Genomic DNA, 22,498 nt, shown 5'->3' with positions numbered 1-22,498 from the left:
TTCGTAGTCTATTACCTTATTTTCTGCCAATCTGCCATATTACTGCCTCAATAGGGGCAGAGAAATGAAGTATGATCCAGGTTGATCCAAAAAGAAGTAAAATCTGAAGAAACTGAGCAGAGCTCAGGGAGACTCCCTTCACACACGACGTGCGGTGAAAATTTGAGGAGAACTGGCTCTGCAGAGAGGGTTCTAGAGGGTGCTGTAAGCTGATTGGTTGGGGCAAAATCTTTGGTCCTTTTGGCATAATGAGGTAGATAGGCTACTACAGTTTAGGCCTCAGGCCTTTCTCTTAGGCCTACTACTATAATTCACCTTTGGCACTGCTTTTTTATATACCGTGGGACTCCCGCCTTGGCGACAGGGAATGATTCAGGCATGTGAATCATTGAAAGATACCCCAATACTGGATAACTTTTGTTCCAATGCCGTATGTGAAGTGAAGGTGTAGGGCCACTCGTGGAGAAGATGTGTGTGTTAAAATAGACTAAGTAGTCCTCAAGTGGATTTTTAATAGGCAAATCCACTTGTCCAATTAAATATGTGATGGCTAGCAAGAGAGACAATGAACTGTGTTATCTCAGAGGGTCAACTCGTTGCTTGCCACTGGTAAGTCAATAATGATCGCTTAGCAGTTTGTCAGGACCAATTATCCATTGCCATTGCAGAGACGGTCGACGAGGAGCATGCCCTATGATGAAGCATGACACCCATCTGGGTGTGCGAGGGCTCCTGTCCCTGAGGAATCTGACCCCGCCCCCCAGTACAAATCCCCAGTTGTTGACCAACCGCATATTCTCTTTCTTCTCACCAATAAGGAACTGCATACCCTTTGTTGTAAGAGCAAAACTGAGATCATTGGAAATTACATTATGCTAAAAGGTGGGGCTATGTTTCAAAATGAGCCAGTCAATGCCTATCTTTAGAACATAAAGTAATAAAAACGGTTCTATTACACATTATAATTGAGTGATGTAGCAAAAGATAGCATTTTTTCCTTGTCAGTGCCAAAGTAAACGTAAAGTGTAATTAACAAAATATGTTTACGTATGTATATGCATTTTATGCATACCAGCTGTAACGATGGAATTTCTCTAACCTCAACATACATATTTGGTCAGCACCTCAACATACATATTTGGTCAGCACTCAAAAAATAAACACAAAAAAAAATATTTCAAATGGTATTAGAGGAGGAGTTTGTGTATGTCTACGGTGCACCTCTGGTATCAGAACCCTGTTATCGATCCTTTAAAACACACAACCAAAACATAGTTAGGTAATCCAGGTACAAAAGCAATATGAAAGGGATATTATGGTCCCATGGCAGTTCATTTAAATGTAAAGGCCTACCCTAGATGGTCAAAGAAATTACAATTTAGACACAACCTAAACAGTGTGAGGAGAGGTCGTTGTTCATGAGCACCAACAGCACAAGATGTATTAAGTATGCTGGTGGCTGTGGTTCACAGAAGATTTAGTGATTGTAGTGATGATTCAGTGGAATGAACTGAAGGAGTACTTCAACAGCCTACCGATGTAATTAGAGAGAATGTACTGACAGCCTGTTCCTGAGTCTGAATGTACTGACAGCCTGTTCCTGAGTCTGGAGAGACTTAAATGTACTTGGCTATGTAGGTGGTTGACAGGTAAATTTAAAACATGAGAATATACAGTTTGCCCATTTTTAGATCGAAGCCTACCAGATAGTATAGGTGTTTGGTTGTAAAGACATATTGGAGACTTTCTGAAAGCTTTCCTATAAATGTATTTTGCTCATTGATTGTCACGGGCTATGTGTTTTGTAACTCACATTTGCTTTCTTTCTATTTGCTACTTTAATTGTTTTAGGATATCCAGCATGTCTTTGCCCCTCCCTTGGAGTGCAGTTTATTTAACACCTCTCGGACTGGCTCCTTGTTTTCTTTCATGAGTGCTCAATTTCTGGGAAATGTTGTCTTCCTTTTTCAAGAGGTACTCCACAAGCGTACATGCGTTTTCAGTTGTCTCCCTTGTATGCTAGTTTAGGAAGTAGCAAACAAGATGTTTTTCTTTGAAAAGGTTTCCTGCCGGACTGATTATACTGATCTCTGCCAGTTCATCAACCTCACATGCCTGTGATGATTAATGTTCGGTCTACAAGTCTGTTTATTTTGGTCAATGCTCCTTACCAACAGCATAACTTAAACATTCATCTTCCTTAATTTCATGCCCATGCTATAGGCACCAGCAGTAAGAAAGTGGTGTGTGCTGAAGCATCCCCAAAATAACCATGCAGGATTTAAGAAGCGAGTGAGCAGTAAACAGGCCTTTAAACTTTGTTTTTATCGATGTCACATTTGCTGTGCATTTAAAGAGAGATGTCAAATATTAGGGTCTGTCTTCAGAGGGAGACTGATGTTTACTTTCTCTGCCTGCAAAGTGAGAGGATATATGTGACAAACGTGCTGGGTACTGGGGGTAGGAAAGTGAAGTTTGTAGAATGTTATCCTTTTCTAGCACTCTCCAAATTTTAAATGCCAGTAAATTAAATGTAGAAATATTTCAAAATATATCAGAATTAGGAAAGCACAAATGAAGCACTTTTTGTAATTCTGAAGTGTGGTGGAAACAATTATTTTAATTCAATCAAAACAATTGAATACAATAGGTGATGAGTATTTCCGCACATTAACGTTTGTGAGCTATACAGTGTTAGCAATAGAACTATATGCTTGTGCACATTTAATGGTCATTTCAGTTGAAAATGTTTTGTCTGAATTGGCATGACACCCATCTGGGTTTGCGAGGGCTCCTGTCCCTGAGGCATTATCACACCATGCATATTCCACTCTACGCCACTCCATTCTACAAACCTCTACTCCGCTCTACAATATTCTACACCACTCTACGCCACTTTACTCTGTGCTTCTTCACTGTACGCCACTCCACGCCACTTTACTCCACTCTATACTACTTGACTCTACAACACTAATTCACTCTAAATCACTTCACTCTATGCCCCTCCACTCTACGACACGACACTCCACTCTACAACTCTCTATGCCCCTCCACGACACTGTGCTCCAATCTACACGACTCTACGAAATTCCACTCAATGACACTCTACTCCACAACACTTTAAGCCGCTCCACGCCATTCTACGACATTCCATGACACAAACTTCTAGCCATGCTAAACAGCAGCCATGCTGGTGTACAACCTGGCAAAAACACACTGGCAAAGCCATTAGGTCTCGCATAAGTAAGACCTATTGGCGTAGCCTATGTTGGTTTCTTTAGTGGATAAGCACTACATTTTGAGCATCTTCCTGTAATGTTGCTGTCCATCTTGGAAAGAAGTACTCAGTTGCAAGCTGTACAACTAGGAAAGTGATATATCTGTTTCAATCACATTTGTAAAGAAATGGTCATTGATCTACAGAATTAAGTGAACTGAGGAATATGAACTTACACCAATATCCCTTTTCTTATACCAGTCCTTGCTGACTTTTACCTTATATGGAGTATTACAAAATGAACCTATAATGTGCAACACTCAGCATCTGTCTTCAGAAGTTTAACTCAGTGGCAAGGTAAATTTAAATTAATCTGGAAGTCCAAGTCTACTTACTTACAGGTGAGTGCCCTGCTCTGTACAGGCAAGATGTTCTGCAGGCTCTTAGCATTTAGGAATGTCAGGCATTATAATATGCTACAGACATAGACTAAAATCAGACAATAACAGATCTTTTGTGACAAATATCTACAGTGGTATGAATCATTTCTGCGTACTGAGGGAGGTGATGAAAACTGTTGAGAAGCATGTAGGCAGCTGTCAACCACAAAGAGAGAGTAGCAGTAAATTAGTTTTATCTCTGTGATCTACCTGCACACCTCCCTTCCTCAAATCTATTTTCTTGGTCAGCAGGACTGGTCCTCTAAAGTAGATCACATGTATCAAGGTAGTCTCTCACTTGAAGCCTCCTACCCAAGTGAAGAAATGTCATCCCCAACCTGAAGCTAGATGTCCCACCTCCAAGTATAGCAGTGCTCTTCTTCCAACCATACTAAATGACGGATGCCACAAAATCATGTTTTTTCTCTTCCCATTAGTATACAAACACACTCCTCAACTGCTGATTGAACGGCGATCTTCCTTGAAGGACGATTCTCTACCCCCTTGCTGTCCCAACACCCTATGCCCAACCTGGATCTTTGGTATTTCGAGACAGATACATACATTGATCTCTGAGTGTAGACCCCCCCCAACCAGTCTAGGTAACATACATTTCCTTGCACTAGTACTGCATTGGTTCTCCTGATACACTGTGTTGGCTAGTTCTATCATTTGCAGGTGAGATATGTTTCATCTTTTTATTACAATAGCAACCTTATGCCTTCATTAATCTATTGCAGTAGCCAGAGCATTTCTAATACACACTACACTGTGCATCTTAGCAATTCTTGCTAGGACTTTACTTGGTTTGAATTAATTGCAGGCATTGACAAATGTAAGTTATGCATTTAGATTGTGCACTACTCTGTATATGTAAAATAAAAAATGATTAATAAAAAATATTTTTTTTTTAAACCTTCTCTACACCACATTCATGTGCAAGCACCCGGTAAATCAATTAACGGACATTCCCATGGAATGTATTGTCCTATATGAGACCCAGTATGTAATCTCATGAAATTTGTTTATATTTGTAAATATAAAAGCAAAAGAAGACATGGATTTAATAGAGAACCATTAACATAGCATTGGTTATGTAACCACAAAGGGGCATCAACAAACATATCCATCCTAATAACAAGATAGAGAGCAGTTGCTGCTTTGGTGTGAGGGGCTCTGGCATGTTGTATTTCCCTTTATTTTGGATGTAATAGCTAAATGTTAAAGTAAGTGATCAAGAAGAGATTTCACAGATAAAAATCAGAAGTAAAATTAAATCAACTTACCTAATCGAAGCTCTCCGAAGTTACCACACCCAATTTTTTTCCCAACCCTGAAATTAGGTCCCACCATTAGTACACCAGAGTTCGAGGATCCAGTCCCCCGTGCGCTATGACCAGACCGACCAGAAGGTCTTGGCATTCTGTCATCTGGTTTGTCCTTGTCTTTCTTTTTACTATCCATATCAAGTTTTCGGTACTCCACTTTGAATTCTTTATGAAGACAAGCAAACTCAAAAAGGGTGTAGTGAGAACGGAAACATAACTGGCAAAGTTGACCACCTGTGTTCCTTTATTTACTGAGCTGAAGATGATGAGTGTTCAACACTGGCATATTCATCCCATTCGCAATGTATTCTTTTCAATCGTCTGTTCAGCAAATTAGATCCCAAGCAGCTTTCCAACCAACAGGTTTCCAATCGTCAGGTTTTGCTGGTATTAAAAGTAGCTGCAAGAGTAAAGTAAACATTAGCCATGTGAATGAGAACAAAACATTACAATTGTCAAAATAGTAATACTGATTTTTACTGAATCGCAATAAGGAAATCACTAGTCCTAATGTAAGATAACATACAAACAGCGATTCGTAACTGGGTCGCAAATAAACCTACCTCATGAATATTAATGAGGTATTTCGCAATATGCAAGGCATTGGGAATTGCAGCCATCACAGGGATTGTGGCATGCTGGGGTCAGCAGACTATGTCTATGATTGCTTTTTAATAGTGCATTTTCTTTTAAATGCAGCCTGTTTTCCTTACAGAAAAATGGGATGAGTTTCAAAAAATGTAACGAAACATTTAAGTTTATAAAATAAAAAAATTAAAAAAAAGTAAAGAGTAGGCAGTGACACCTTGTTTCAACATTCACAAAGGGGAAGGAGTCCAGTAGGGACCCCTTCCAATTTGCGAACAGTTACCACCACCCTCGTGTTTGTAAAACAATGTTTTGTTTTTTTTCAAAAGTAATTAGGTCGCAAAATATTGATACATAGCACTGCAGTTCAGAACTTGGAAGAGATGCCCTAAATATGCCCCTTCCAAATACCAAATCTCTAGACACACATTGCGATTTGGTAATATGTTATTGAATCACAATTTGTGCTTTATACATAAGAAAAAGCTCATGTACGGTCGGAAACTGACTGATGCCGCAAATTACATATGGCCCACTGTCTTAAATACAATTAAACTGCAACCTGAAAGGGTAGTAAATTTGCAGAAATCTCCTGCAGACCTATATCCACAATGGTTATTACTGAAGGTCCTTTTTGAACCAATGTATTAGAAACTAAATAATAAATACATTCAGTCAGCCGTAGACAGGTGTGGTTGATGCACTTAGAAAATCACCATGTTTGCTTGCCACATTGATTCCAACACCCAGAATATGCTGGAACAAAGAATGTCATGCAACAAGCATTTATACTGAAATCAGATCAGCCAAATATCCATGTGGAACATGGATTTATTATGTGCATTTTGATCAGAACTTAATATAAAAAGTACTTTGAGCAGCACCACTTAAAAACGGTATAATGACATTGCAAAGTAGATGACTAGATAGAGAGGGTATATAGGATATAAAATGAGTATCACTTTCATTCCAGTCCTTTCAATCATATGCATGGAGGATTTCAGAAGACTGGGTGATAAAAGAGAAGTTTAACAACTCTAAGGGAAAGGGGGCCATGAACAAGGGTCACTCGCTCATACCCATGAATTGCCTGCCAACTCTAGAAATCCCTCATTCTGCTTCAAGAGGAGCTTGGAGAATAACTTCTCAATTTGAAATGGTAATCTATCCACTGCACTCTATGGGAACATACATTCAAAAACACAGTGTTTCACCGATGATGTTTTAAATCGTCTGTTGTTTCAGATGAGAGGAGGAGTTTTGATGCTACTGTAGTAGTAGGGGGAATCACAACATTCACATGTTAGTGTGAAGGAACACAATAACCATCAATGTTTTGCCTTGTATGTTGAGGAGATGTAAGCACTTAATAATGTCTCTAGAGGATTACATTAGGAGTACACTGATTTTTTTAATTCTGTGTGGGATTTACCCCATGTCATCTTCTCTTTTTAAAGCCCTATGCTAAAGGGCTTGTGTACCAATGTGTAGCCAAATGCCGTACTTAGAGGCCTCAATTTTACAGTGGGATAAGGAATGCAGCTTTTTATGCACTAGAAAGTCTGACACATTGCTCCAACATTGAAAGCACAGAATTCTTGCGAGCCAGAAATCTTTTCAAAAGGCAGTTATCACCCAAACACCCAGATACTTCACAAGCAGAAGGGGGCCTTCTTTGGAAAGTGGCATGCCTAAGAGAGTAGATATCTAGTAAGGCTGATACAAAAACCCTGAAGAAGGCCCATAAACTAGTCTGAGCTGATGATCTCCTGTCAGGAGTAGGAGACTGCTGGCGTGTACTCACTCTGGCATTTTGTGGAATCACATTAGAGCAGGCTGAGCCACCTCCCTGACTCAACTGCAGCCTAGTACGGCATGGGCTAGTGTGGGACCCTGAAGGAGAATGTTTCCCTGACCTTCTTTGCACTGATCCTGATGTGGGTGACCAGGAGGTGAGTACTACAGGCTCCAGCTGCATGCAAAGACACTGGGGAAGTTGAGGAAAGACTGTGCAACAGACTAGAGCAAAGACTGTGGTCTTCTGTGGAGGCTCTTGGGAAGGGGGGGGGGGGGGGTTCTGCTAGGAAGGCCTCAGGTCAGGGAACACTGATGGCTGTAACAGAGGGTACTTCTAGATCCCTACAGTCAAGCTGCTGTTAAGAACAATAAAAACAGCACTAGGACAAGAGGACGTTTTGATGGGCAAGAAGGCCCCAGAAGACTTCCCTCCATCACTGAAATGCACCTCAAAGAGTACAAGGAATCAGTATTGTGTGAAGAGCTGCTCACTTGTCTGCTTCAAAATTATGGAGCACTCACGAGATAGTCCTTCAATCTTTTATTCCAGGCAGACGCATTTCAGCGAGATACCTTCCCCAATGCCTTTCAGAATAATACAGCACGCTGCGTACAGTTCATTTAAAAATCACACATGCAATGATCCATGGTCAGTTCACAGTCGTGATTGGGAAAGGCAAGACCTGCAAACTTTCTCAGCGCCATTGTCGGTTCTACTGACATATATTGGTGTGGAATTGCACTGAGTCCCAAGCTTGCATTTCTGTTTAATGGGCTCCAATGCTCCAGAGCTGGGCACCGCTCCCCCCTCTGAGAAACCGAGCAAGCACCCACACCCTGAGAGGGTAGACCTTCATGCTTTTGATAGACTAATGCAGGCGTTCTCGGACACCAAAAACCCTACTACGACAACAAGCTCAGCCCCATCAGACCCCACACCCTCAGGTGGTCGGGGATCAGCGGACTCACCGCAACCCTCAGACGAATCCCAGGTTGGCTAGGATGGTGATTCAGACCATGGCAGTTCTTGGCGCCCCTCTCCCTCCCTGACCCTGGACCCGCTCCAGATCACTGACCCTCCTGGCGATGCACAGTCGGATCTCCTGGACCCGGGGGAGCTCCTACACCCTCGTTCGTAAGAGTGGGTCCCTTGCGAGAAGGTAGCCAAGTATGTGGTGAGTCGGTTACGGAAACCCCATCAGGTGGTCCGCTCCCACATTAGGGTGGAATGTCCTCGCCCATCCCTTGACGGTAAAGTGTCTGTTGTCCCAGAAATAGACTCCAAGATGGCGACTTTCCTTACTAAATATATTAAGGCTACGAAAAAGGGCATCAACAGGTCCTGGCGAGCATGCCAGGACAAACTGTTGGATGTAACTGGCCCCTTGGTAAAGATCTTTGACATGGCAGAGGACGCCAAGGCGTCGGGGGCCCTAATCCCGCCAGATGTCCTCTCCAGTTGGGCCCAAAGAGCCATCATTTTCATAGGTAACGCTAATTGCGCCATCTCTACAGAGAGGCGCAGGTCGCATCTCATCAAGCTGGACCCTGAACTAGGCGAGCTAGCCACCTCAGAAGCAGGTCAAGTGGCTCAGGGCGAGCTCTTCGGGGACCCGTTTGTGCTAGGAGTGGAGTAAATTAGTCTCCACTTTCAAGTCTTTGGACAAAACCCAATCCACAGTGAAATATATATTCAATGCGTGGGTTTCCGGCAGGGTCGGCCGTGGTTGGAGGCACTCGGCTGGCCACTCCTCGCAGACAGCCTCTGGCAGAAGCCAATAGTCACAGAGAGGACAGTATCAGGATTATTCGCGCTTTGGTGGTTTCTATCCAACCAGAGGTCGGTCGTGTCGCAGACGTCAACACAACCGAGCCTGCGGCAGAGGTGCTCCCATTGTGAGATCTTTTATTATCTCATGTTGTTGCTTGGGGGGCAGAGTAGCACAATTACTAGACAACTGGCGTGCCCTCACGACCGACTCTTGGGTGCTCCAAACAGTGCAGGGATTCAACAGAGTTTTATGGCTCCCATGTTCAGGTTTCCCCCTCAACACCAATCCGTTTTTCCAGCGGTGAGTCAGCTCTAATACAACAAGAAGTGCAGGAACTCCTGGACAAACGGGCAATCTGCCATTCCTCTTCTCATCCCAGAGGCTTTTTAAGCAATCTCTTCCTGGTACAGAAGCAGGACAGAGGTCAACGACCGATGATTAACTTCTGAGAGTACAACGAGCGGTTAGTCTACCGCCACTTCAAGATGGAGGGTATTCACCTGCTTCACGACCTTCTGGGCCCCAACAATTGGATGGTCCGCTTGAACCGCAAGGACGCTTACCTTACGGTTCCCATATTTCCGCCTCACTGTCGTTGACTCCAGTTCCTGTGGCAGGGCCAAACTTTGGATTTCACCTCGCTTCCCTTTGGTCTGTCGTCGGCGAGGTGGTGGTGCTTCACCAAGATCTTGCACCCGGTAGTGGAGAGGTTGAGATTGCAGGGCATCAGGATGATCGTTTGTCTGGACGACATGCTGTTCATGCATCAGTGTCCTCAAGTCTTGTCGCAACAGCTACAGTCGGCAATGCTTCTCCTCTAGTCACTGAGATTCGTGATCAACCAGGCAAGGTCCTGCCTCCTTCCCTCTTGCTTGATCACCTTCCTAGGGTTTGTGATCAATTCTGTGGCGGCGACACTAAGCCTCCCGTCCAGGAAAATGGCAAAAATCTGTCACGGGGTACAACAGATTTTACGGAAACCTAAGACCTCTCTGCAAAGCATTGCCAGAGTGGTCGGACTGCTGTCAGCCCCAATCCAGGCAATTTTCCCGGGTCCTCTTCATTTTCGTGCCCTTCAGACACTCAAGGTGTCTCATCTGCTCAGGAGTTAACTTTTGCCCAGCAGGTTCCATTGTCCGAGGAGGCAAAGGAGGAGCTCAATTGGTGGCTTTCCCACATGGAGGCATGGAACGGTCGGGTCAACTTTGGATCCATTCCGGTCCACGTTATTGAGTCGGAAGCCAGCGGTTCAGGCTGGGGAGCACATTGTGGAGAGTTCACCAAAGAAGGAGGTTTGTCTGCCGCAGAGCGATCACTCCACATCAACTGCCTGGAGCCGATGGCAGGCTCCTTCGCGGTCCGATGCTGGACTAGGGACAGAGGGTCCTGTGTCTTCCTAAAAATGGACAACGTGGCGGCTGGCAATCCTGTCATCTTCGAGACTCTACCTTATGGAAACTATTTCCTCCGATGTTCCAAGCCCTTCAGGATCGGTGGGGACACTTCTCCGTCAACCAGTTTGTGTCTCGCCCCGACCACCAGCTTCCCAGGTACTTCAGCTGGAGACCGGAGCAGGTGGGAGACGGCCACCGACGCGTTCTTTAGGATTGTTTCCCGAAAAAGGGTTATGCCTTTCCCCCCATTTGCCATGATAATGCGGTTGACAACCAAGACCGGACAGCAGAAGGCGGAACTGGTGGTGATCACCCCGGTCTGGAGAGCGCAAGCATGGTTTCCAGTTCTGATGGAACTTTCTTGGGCTTCTGAAATTAGTCTACTCCAGCTGCCTCATCTCCTAAGGGATCCATCGGGCAATCCACACCTTCTGATAGAGAGCGACTACCTGCCCCTCATGGCATGAAGCATTAAGGGGCTCTATGAAAGGTTCCGAGACTTTCGAGAAACGCCGCGGAGCTCCTCGCCCGGGCTGATGGCACTGTTAAGCGATACAGGTCAGCCTGGTCTCACTGAATGGGTTGGTGTCCGCAACGGAGTCTTGATCCCATGGGGGCAGACGTCCACATTCAAAATTTTCTGGCCCATTTGGCTTTAAAGGGCCTGGCGTAAAGGACAATTAATACCTTCCGGTCCGCAATCTCAGCCAGGCACTCTGCCTTAGCGGAGCACCCGTTAGGAGACCACCCGTTGGTAAAGAATCTGCTGCGTGGTATTCAGCTTTCCCTTCCTCCGAAACCGAGGTATTCAGTCCTCTGGGATGTCAACAAGGTCTTGCATCTGCTAACCGAAAGGCCTGGCAACAAGTATTTGTTGCGTAAGCAACGATCATACAAACTGGCCATTTTGCTGTGCTTGGTGTCCTGTAGACAAGTCTCGGATGTCAGGGCCCTTGATATTTCCGGAAGATTGTTCACCCCAGACGGCATCACCTTCCACTTGCCTCATCGTACCAAACACCAGTTACGGGTAATTTCATACCAGACCTTCCAAGGAGTACCCAAATTCCGTGTAGTAAGATGCATTGAGGCCATGACGCCAGATGTGCACCCACATGGAGAAGAGCAACTACTCATTGCTTTGAGGAAACCGTTTCAGGCTCGCTGAGTGATGCTTGAAACTGGCATCGACACAAAGGTCTTCAGAGCACACGCAGCAAGAGGAGCCATGGCATCAAAGGCCTTCTTGCTAGGAGCTTGCTTGGAGGACATTTTGAACGCAGCAGTCTGGTCATCAGACTCAACCTTCAAGAGGTTTTACTTTAAACCAGTCTCCTTCATTGCGACCCTAGTGGTGGACAAGCTTTGAACTAGCCTAATCTTCGACTCAGAGTTCATTCCCCAACTAGTAGTGCATGAGGAGGCCCTTCTTTAGAGTGGTTGAGAAAGGGAGCGGGACTCAGACAGCTCAGCAATCTGGCTGGAGGGGACTTACTTGTCGCAACAATAGGGGTTCCTGGACCCCAACAACCCTCAGCAGCCAAGGGAAGGTTATCCCCCAACCAGTAGCATGCCAAGAGGCCCCTTTGCAGAGTGGTTGAGAAAAGGAACGGTCCGACAATGACGTCTCAGCAATCCATCCCACAGGGCCCGGCCATTACTAAATAGTGAAGAGGGGCCATGCAGGCCCCTTCCCTAGGCCGACATTTCAATCTTTACAATGGTGTACCGTTCCCCGATATTTAAGTTAGTGGCTGCAACTTTCTACTCGCGTTGTGGCCAACCAATCACAGCATTGCTGTTGGTGTATGGATTCGCGAAGCACCTTATTCGATTTGCGCCTCTAGATAACCATTTTTCTTTTTCCACTAATATCTCAATAACTATTGAACAGATTTACATTATATCACAAAAAGCTTGTTTTCTGGGCCAAGATCTAGCTTTCTGCCTCATTTGGTGTAATTCCATTCAGCAGTTCGAGCTGTAGTCATGTTTAAAATCCCTATTGGAATTAACATCAGACACATATATATTTTTATACCCCCCCTTTTTCTCAGCCCCCACTTGACTAATCATTTACCTTCCGTGCACACCTAGACAAAGAGGGGCACTTTCTTTGGAAAATTTCGTGAAGAATCGTCAAACGGCACCAACGTTATAAGCAAGTCAAAAAACACTTCTCATATAGTGAGAGTGTGTGTCTGTCTCTCTCTTTTACCTGGAATTTTTTTCCTGTTAAATCTAATACAACCAATTTCATGACCACGATCCTGGAGTGCGAGTATTTCTTGGTATTACACTCAATCAATACTAAGTTTTCCTTGGATATTATAACGGGCTCTGGCGCCTGTACTTCGCATTGACCCGACTGGTGGATGCGATCAGCAATGCCGGGAAAATATAAATATATAAATATATATAAATATATATATATATATATATATTTTCCCAACACTGGTACGTAATTCCAACAAACCGCTTAATTCGAGTGCACACAGCAAAGCCATCCATGGGGTTTAAAGCAGTTTTAAATTATTTATTTTCGTGCTTTCTGCAGCCAGTTTGACAAACGCGTTTCAGCGTTTCCGCCTTCGTCAGTGTCAACCAGAAACTTTACTCGTCTCAGTTTAAATAAACAAACACAATCACTATGTTAATCAACATATAAAATGTCCCGTGCACTATATACAAGTGAAAACATTGAAATCAAAAATGGACTTGACATTCTATTACGGCGGCCATCTTAGAATGGTACATAAGAAGATAATGTCCAATCTCTTCATGCGTAGTGTGTTATACATAACAATTGCTAGGTGTAATGCCCCAGAAGATCGGGTTTGGCATATGGCCCTATCTGTTTCGCTAAACCATATTTAACACACTTGGCCCATATTATAAACATTTTCCAAGTGCCGCTAGCACGTCATTTTATCCATTATTTACATCATTACGCCCTGAATGGGCAGAGAGAAATCAGCATAATATGCAGAATCATTGACTAATTGTTGCACCTTTTTAGGATACTGGGAATGGAACTGGAGGCTCGAAGTACAGGAATGGTCAGAAAGGATTACATCACAATTTAACGACCTACATGAACCCACATTTCCTCTTCATTATTCAGACCTATAGGGGCCTTTGTTTGCAGTTTGATGATGTATTTAGACTCCAGTGTATGGAGTTTTTTTACATTGTCTCCTCCTCTATCTGATTTGACCAATTGGTCCAAGCAGAAGAAGGTTAGGAGACTACAGTTACTGCCATGCTCTTTCTCAAAATGGCGAGCCACCGGATAGACTTGGTCTCTATTTGTGATGGCTCTTTGATGTTCTAAGACTCTTAGTTTGGCAGGCTTGATTGTGCTCCCCACGTACCGTTTCCCACACGGGCACGTTAGGCAGTAAACTGTATACTCTGAGTTGCAGTTAAGTAATTTAGTAATAGGTACTCTTGTCTGCATCCCAGGTACTGCATAGGTCTTGATTTTACTACTGTACTTACATGCCTTGCATTTCATGTAAGGGAAGAATCCTGTTATCGTCTTTGCCTTCCTACTTTTGGGATTGTAGTGGCTATCAACCAGTTGGTCCCTTAATGAGTTTCCTCTCCTGTATGTAATCAGGGGGTTAACTGGTAGTTTCCTTCCCACTACGCTGTCAGACTTCAGCACCTTCCAATTTCTTCTTAGAATCTGATAGATCTCTGAGGATTTATCTGTATAGTTGCTGATTAACCTAACATTGTTGTCTTCATTTTTAACTTTATCTCTCAGTAAGGTGTCTCTTCCTGTTTCGTTGCATCTTTGTTCTGCTTTATCCAAAAAGCCTCTACAATATCCCCTTTTCCTGAATCTCTCTTTAGACTGGGCTATGGCCTTACTACATTCTGTAGGTGTAGAGCAGTTACGATTCATACGCAGAAATTCTCCTACTGGAATGTTTTTCACTACTCTTTTGGGGTGCCTGCTGTCAGCGTGTAGGATCGTATTTCCTGCTGTGGCTTTTTGGTGTAATGATGTTTCAATTCTCTCATTTTCTATGTACACCCTTAGGTCCAGATACACTACTTCCTTGGCACTTATGCAGCCTGTAAACATCAAATTGAAATCATTTATATTCAGGAGTTCTATGTATCTTTCAACCTCACCCCTTGTGCCGCGCCACACGATGAATATATATATATTACTGGAACTCGTAACACTCTTTCTGTTAGGCACAGAATAACGGGCGTAGACCTTCTCATGTGACAGCATTATTTATTTCAGCATGTTAGTCAAGACGCATTTCGGCCGTCCAAGCGGCCTTGATCACATGACTGTGCATAGTAGGTAACCCTATTTTAAAGTGCCAGTAGTCGATATAGAAGACATACTTTCTGTATCAATACATTTTGGATATCTTAACAGACATCATTTTCTGTAAATATATTTTGTCTATATGAAAATGACAGCATAAATGCTTATGATAATTCATCACAGATACAATTTCAATTATGTCAATATTGAAAAAGTTTGTTGCTTAAATGCATTCATGATCCCGTTTGCTTCAAGTCAGACTAATTGATACAGTATAAACATCATTACTCCTTCGTGCTTCCCTAAAAGTGAAAGAAATTAGAAAAATAAATACATAAAATATACAAAGTACTACAGTTACTATAATCTAGCAGCAAATATTCTACAGTTTGGACTGATTATCACCAAATCTGTGCAAGGCATTCGAACTATATCTTCATCATGACCACATATACTATTCAAACGTTGAAGAACGTGTGCCTACATTCCTCTAGCATAGTGCTATACAAGCTCCTCAAATAATTCTATTAATAGACTAATGATTCAGTTCTTATTTCAATATATGAGACTGTCAAAATGCCATAGTGTTACAGTACTAGAAATTAAACTGACTGATGCCAATAAAGTGCAAACATTGGAACAATCATTTGAAATTCATCAAATGCGAGATAATATGTATATATACAGTTTTTACAATGCATGCATCTTTACTAGCATGCCTTTACAACGAAAGCTTTTAACATGCATAAACCTTCACCACGAAAATGTTAGTATTTTATTGGTGGTGGTGAAGGTTTATGCATGTTAAAAACTTTTGTTGTAATTAAAGGCATGCATGGTAAAGATGTATGCATTGTAAAGACTGTTTTTAAAGGCCTGCGTGGTAATGGCAAGCGTAGGTCCAAATTACATCCGTCACAGACATTCAAATCAATGTGGATGGTATTTGAGGTCTTTTGTAACAAAAATGGAACCCACTGACAATGGTTAGTAATGTGCTCCTCCAATTTTGCTTCAATATCTAGTTTTGGTCTCTCTTGGATTTGGGTTTAATGCATTTGTGGAATAGTTTTTTTCCGGAGTTCACCGGAAAAAATTATACTAATTTAGGTCCTGGGGGGAAAATGCTGTATAAAACTGAATCATTGTTATTGAGATACATAACGTATTCCTTAGTATGCCAATTTTGTGTTAACATTGATGTTAGTAATTTGCTGTGTCTAAAGTTGTGCCCACGACTATCTGGTATACTTAAATATTTTATTTTGTCACTCACATGCCCTCAATAGATTACTTGAGCTATGTAAATACAATAAAATAACAGGTCATTCCATTGGCACAAAGCCGGACACTTTAACTGCTCTGTTGCCACTTTTTTCACTTCGTAGGTACATGCGTCTTATTTAAGACCTTCCAGGTCAGTCAGTATGGTGCATTAACAATGAAACGTGATGAAGAAATACGGAGTACAATATTTTCAAGGTTTCCGAACTTTACACTGAAGGGGGGGGTAATTTACAAACAGTTGTCATACGTTCAAAATTTCAAAATCTCTTTACATTCCTTGGAAAGTGGCTTTCTTGGGAATGTGGGATGCCGGAATAAATGGAAATCAAACGAAATGAAACACATCCATGTAAACGTATAGTTGCACTTAAATAAACCGATACCGCATTCTTGTATGAGTGTACGTTTTTATGTGCAAGAGAATATTATCTGTTTCTACTAGTACATCTTTTTTTGCAGTACAGCATGTGACTGTTCAACTCTTTACCTGATAAAGACGGATATAGAAGGATAAAGAGGGTTACTCCGTCTAAAATCAAGGTCACAAAGACGTATGTGGCAGCAAATGAAAAGCAACAAGCATTTACAATGCAATGGTCTCGGCTTTGTTAAAGTTAGAGCTATTGGCATTGCAAATGGCATTTTTTTCATTTTTTGTTTTTTTAAAAACATAAATGGTATTGTTATTTACAATGGCAATAGGTGTTCATTAGAGAGTAGTAGAGAGTATTGGCGGTCACAGAGCCACACACACACAGCGAGCCACACACACAGAGCCACACACACACACACACACACACACACACACACAGCGAGCCACACACACACACACACACACACACACACACACAGCGAGCCACACACACACACGCACACACAGCGAGCCACACACACGCACACACAGCGAGCCACACACACACACACACAGCGAGCCACACACACACACAGCGAGCCACACACACACACACACACCCACACAGCGAGCTACACACACACACAGCGAGCCACACACACACACAGCGAGAGACACACACACAGCGAGCCACACACACAGCGAGCCACACACACACACACAGCGAGCCACACACACACACACCCACACAGCGAGCCACACACACACACACCCACACAGCGAGCTACACACACAGCGAGCCACACACACACACACACAGCGAGCCACACACACACACACAGCGAGCCACACACACACACAGCGAGCCACACACACACACACACACAGCCACACACACACACACAGTGAGCCACACACACACACACACAGTGAGCCACACACACACACAGCGAGCCACACACACACACACAGCGAGCCACACACACACACAGCGAGCCACACACACACACACAGCGAGCCACACACACAGCGAGCCACACACACACACACAGCGAGCCACACACACACACACACACACACAGCGAGCCACACACACACACACCCACACAGCGAGCCACACACACACACACAGCGAGCCACACACACACACACACACACACAGCGAGCCACACACACACAGCGAGCCACACACACACAGCGAGCCACACACACACAGCGAGCCACACACACAGCGAGCCACACACACAGCGAGCCACACACACAGCGAGCCACACACACACACACAGCGAGCCACACACACACACACACACAGCGAGCCACACACACACACACACACAGCGAGCCACACACACACAGCGAGCCACACACACACAGCGAGCCACACACACACAGCGAGCCACACACACACAGCGAGCCACACACACACAGCGAGCCACACACACACAGCGAGCCACACACACACAGCGAGCCACACACACAGCGAGCCGCACACACACACAGCGAGCCGCACACACACACAGCGAGCCACACACACACACAGCGAGCCACACACACACACACACACAGCGAGCGAGCCACACACACACAGCGAGCCACACACACACAGCGAGCCACACACACACAGCGAGCCACACACACACACAGAGCGAGCCACACACACACAGAGCGAGCCACACACACACACAGAGCGAGCCACACACACACACACACAGCGAGCCACACACACACACACACAGCGAGCCACACACACACACACACAGCGAGCCACACACACACACACACAGCGAGCCACACACACAGCGAGCCACACACACAGCGAGCCACACACACAGCGAGCCACACACACAGCGAGCCACACACACAGCGAGCCACACACACAGCGAGCCACACACACACAGCGAGCCACACACACACAGCGAGCCACACACACACAGCGAGCCACACACACACCGCGAGCCACACACACACCGCGAGCCACACACACACAGCGAGCCACACACACAGCGAGCCACACACACAGCGAGCCACACACAGCGAGCCATACACACACCGAACAAACACACACAGCGAGCCACACACACACAGCGAGCCACACACACACAGCAAACCACACACACAGCAAACCACACACACAGCAAACCACACACACAGCAAACCACACACACAGCAAACCACACACACAGCAAACCACACACACAGCAAATCACACACACAGCAAACCACACACACAGCAAACCACACACACAGCAAACCACACACACAGCAAACCACACACACAGCAAACCACACACACAGCAAACCACACACACAGCAAACCACACACACAGCAAACCACACACACAGCAAACCACACACACAGCAAACCACACACACAGCAAACCACACACACAGCAAACCACACACACAGCAAACCACACACACAGCAAACCACACACACAGCAAACCACACACACAGCAAACCACACACACAGCAAACCACACACTCAGCAAACCACACACTCAGCAAACCACACACTCAGCAAACCACACACTCAGCAAACCACACACTCAGCAAACCACACACACAGCAAACCACACACACAGCGAGCCACACACAAGACGTTTTCCTCATTCTAAGTATGCTGCTGAATGCACCCACTAACAGTAGCAACTCACCTTGTGGCAGCCACGGTGTGAGGCAGCCTAGAACATGCCTCGGTATGACGATCTTCTCTGTGTAGCTGCTGACCCTCTCCGGGTTGCGTTTCTGCTGCTCCGACATTGCAAAGTTGGCGCAGTTGGGAGACTTCTCACGACTGTCACTGTTCTTGAGCAGGCGGTGCAGGATCCCGATGTGCAGAGCGGCTCTAACAGGAGATGGGCGCGAGCTCTGTGGAGAGCGGGTCTAACAGGAGTCGGGCGCGGGCTCTGTGGAGAGCGGGTCTAACAGAAGATGGGCGTGAGGTTTGTGGAGAGATGGTCTGGCAGGATGGGCGCGAGCTCTGTGGAGAGCGGCACGAGCTCGATGGAGAGCTGGTCAAGCAGGAGATGGGCGCGAGCTCACCTCTGGAGCAGAGTCAGTGGCTGCGGTGCTTTACTTCAGCGCACTGGAAAGAATCGAAAGTGAGCCCTCGTTCTTATAGACATGTCCGCCCCTTTCGCCCTCGGGCTAGTTTAAGTTTATCTGATGTTTCCGTAGAGACTTCGGCAGCGCCCCCCCACAGCCCCCAATACTACTGGAGTTGTCACCAGGGCGCTGGTACTGCTGAAGGCATCTAATAATCAGGCTCCTCCTTTCCGGCAGTTTCTGTACAGCTGGTAGGCAGGAAACCGGAGTCAAGGAGCGAGAAAGGAAACCGAAACTTTATCACACGAGTCAGCTGCCGAGGGAGTTGGATCCCGTCCGTAGTTCACTACCGAGTGGCTTTTCATTGATCCCTGTAATTAGTGAATCCCTAGTGAGTAAATGCTGCTCTCTGACATCCGGTCCTCCCTGCACGACCGAGGGCTACAGAATGACCACAAAAGAAAGATGCTCTACACCTGGAGTTTATCGGAAATGTAAACGTGACAATGACAGTGTATGTAAACGTAAAGTAAAGGATGTGGCATAACGGCCAGAGCTGGGAAACCGGGTTCGAATCTCAGCGCCGTCTCAGCATCCTGTGATTATGGGTACATGTCTTAATCTCCCTGTGTCTACAAGAGTGGTGTGTCCTTGTGTAAAGTAACTGGGTCTCAAGTAAAGCAATCCCATACCTTCGGGTGGAGTTTGCGCGAAATAAAACTGCAAAAAAACAAATAGTGAAAGGAAAATAAATAAACCAGCACCGGGAAAGTTGCAGTCACAGTCAGCTCTTTTAAGACGCCTGAGTAATTGTAGCCGCGTCATTTTCCCACCATCTCCTTAAAGACATGGCGCACGATGCAGCGTGGATGTAGCCACTTTACGAGGTAACAGTCTGCGAATAACTTTTCACGAGCAGTGATGTCAGGCCTTAAATGTCTGAAAACTCACGGGAGGGGGGGGGAGGCAGAGGGGGTTAGATCACTGAAGGGGGGCACTAAATGACGACCTTATACGTTGTTAGGAGCAACAGGACTTGCTGGAAAGAGTGCACGGGGGTGGGTCCGACTGCCAGACCGTCATTCGCTCTGGGTGCACGCCAGCTACTTGATGCATGTGCGGAACACTCCCGGCTGGACTCCATGAAGCACCCACTCTTCCTGCCCCGCCCCACCCCAGCCTCTCCTCCTGATATTTCGGAGATAGAGACTTTCCCTACCTTTAGAAACTACTCCACTATTTTAAGTGCTCTAAAGTCTTTTTACAAAAACACATTTGCATTGTAAACATAACGCGCAGGAAAATTGAAAGTGTCTCCAATGACTCGGTCTCCCTGCGGGACCTCGTGGCCTTCACCCAGCACCTCCCACATGGGTCTTAGTAAAGTTACACACACCTGCAAGCAAAATACACAGAAATACACAGGCCCGCCTGCAATTGCTCAGCAAAGCTAGAGTGCCACAATAGCGACATCGGCGGGGCGGGAAACCAAGCAGCACCACCCTGTTTCTCCGAGGCGAAGCAGAAATGCCTCGGAGAAAACAGCGTCATTTTTGGGATTGAGGGGCGTGTTTTCTTTCTCTCCTCTTCCCATTGGCTGTAATTTTACATTCGTTTCTACAGAAAGAAACGAAAAAACACACCCCTCAATCCCAAAAAGACGGGGCTTGAACGGACAGACGCCCCTCTCATCCAATGGCTGGCCTCCGTTTAGGAAGCATGCCAATGGAGAAGAGGGGCGGGTTAAGCCCCACTCTAGGAAAACATTAAATCTCGGCTGTGCGACACTGCTGCGCAATGTACGCTAGGCCGAGACCTAAAAAGGAACACCCGTACATGGACACTGTCTATATATAATACGAGGAAAGAGATGTATATAAAAATGTTGACACCAGAGAGAAACTAATAAGATACATTTATTGTGCCATAAAGATGAATTTCAAATGCTTCACAGGGGAGCAAAACGAAAATGTGAATGCACAAATTCTGCAAAGTCTATAACTAAAATTTGCAAAAATACCAAAAGAAAAGCATCCACACTGGATGAATTTTGGTGCACATGTAATTGCACCTTTACTATGAAGGTGCTGTGATGATTTCATCCTATTCTCGTTCACAAATTATTTGCTTTGGTTCAGGCCATACCAATAGATTAGTGAATTCTTTGCCGGAGCTGCCAACTGCAGTCACGAAAGAACTCTAATCTACGCAACCACAAATTATAGTTCAAATAAACGAATTATTGCCTGAATTCTGTGAACATAAAAGGCATACTGAAAATATGTTTTAGGCAACTGCTTTCCAAATCATTTCGTTGGACTCTAGCCAAAGTAAATAATTCTGCAATACAAAATGCCAACAAAGTAGTTTTCACAACCAACACTTTTAATACTACCATTGAGTAAATGCTGGTCATAAGGCAGAACCTTAACGGCTCCCCTATTGAAGATAGGGCTTGCAATTTAAGGGAAGAAACATGTTCTTTCCGACTTCAATTAGACATAAATGTTAAGACCAAAAAAAGTCTGGAACCACTTGAAATATAAAATATTCAATTTAAAAAGGATAATTTAAAGAACAATACTCCCCCCGGGGCATCACACTGCAGTCAAAAAATATACATAATAAAAAGTAAAACCTTAAAGTACCATAGAACAACATTGGCCCATAGCAAGCATAGAGGGAGAGTTCACTTTAGTAACATATCCATGTCATTAGAATAGTCCACATTCCAGCCAATCAGGCTGTAGCACCCTCTAGAACCTTCTCCTCAGAAGCTCAAGCCCTCAGATTTTCGTAGCACAAGAGTGACCAAGAGTGCATGAGGAGAAGAGAGCCTCTGAGGGGAGGAAGGGTGGGTCGCATGTGAATCTATGAAAGACACCAATACAGGAGAACCACAGTTTACAGGTAAGTAACTTTTGTTCTTCTCCAGTATTAGAGTGTCTTTCATAGATTCACATGCTTGAATAAGAATAGAAAG

The 22,498-nt window shown here is 44.8% G+C and overlaps 1 protein-coding gene across 8 annotated transcripts in view; it reads right to left on the bottom strand.

Annotated features, from left to right (window-relative positions):
* Window positions 1–22,498, bottom strand: part of CSNK1G3 (casein kinase 1 gamma 3) — a 406,194-nt gene that overhangs the window by 306,511 nt on the left and 77,185 nt on the right. For all 8 annotated transcript variants that reach the window (XM_078675581.1, XM_078675582.1, XM_078675576.1 and 5 more), the window contains exon 2: window positions 4,944–5,385. In XM_078675581.1, the coding sequence (XP_078531707.1) occupies window positions 4,944–5,121 (178 nt within the window). In that variant the 5' untranslated portion in view covers window positions 5,122–5,385. The remainder of the gene's footprint in view (window positions 1–4,943; window positions 5,386–22,498) is intronic.

The sequence above is a fragment of the Lissotriton helveticus genome, chromosome 2_1, assembly GCF_964261635.1.
Source record: "Lissotriton helveticus chromosome 2_1, aLisHel1.1, whole genome shotgun sequence".
Taxonomy (NCBI): Eukaryota; Metazoa; Chordata; class Amphibia; order Caudata; family Salamandridae; genus Lissotriton; species Lissotriton helveticus.
This window is presented reverse-complemented; position numbering and strand designations above follow the sequence as displayed.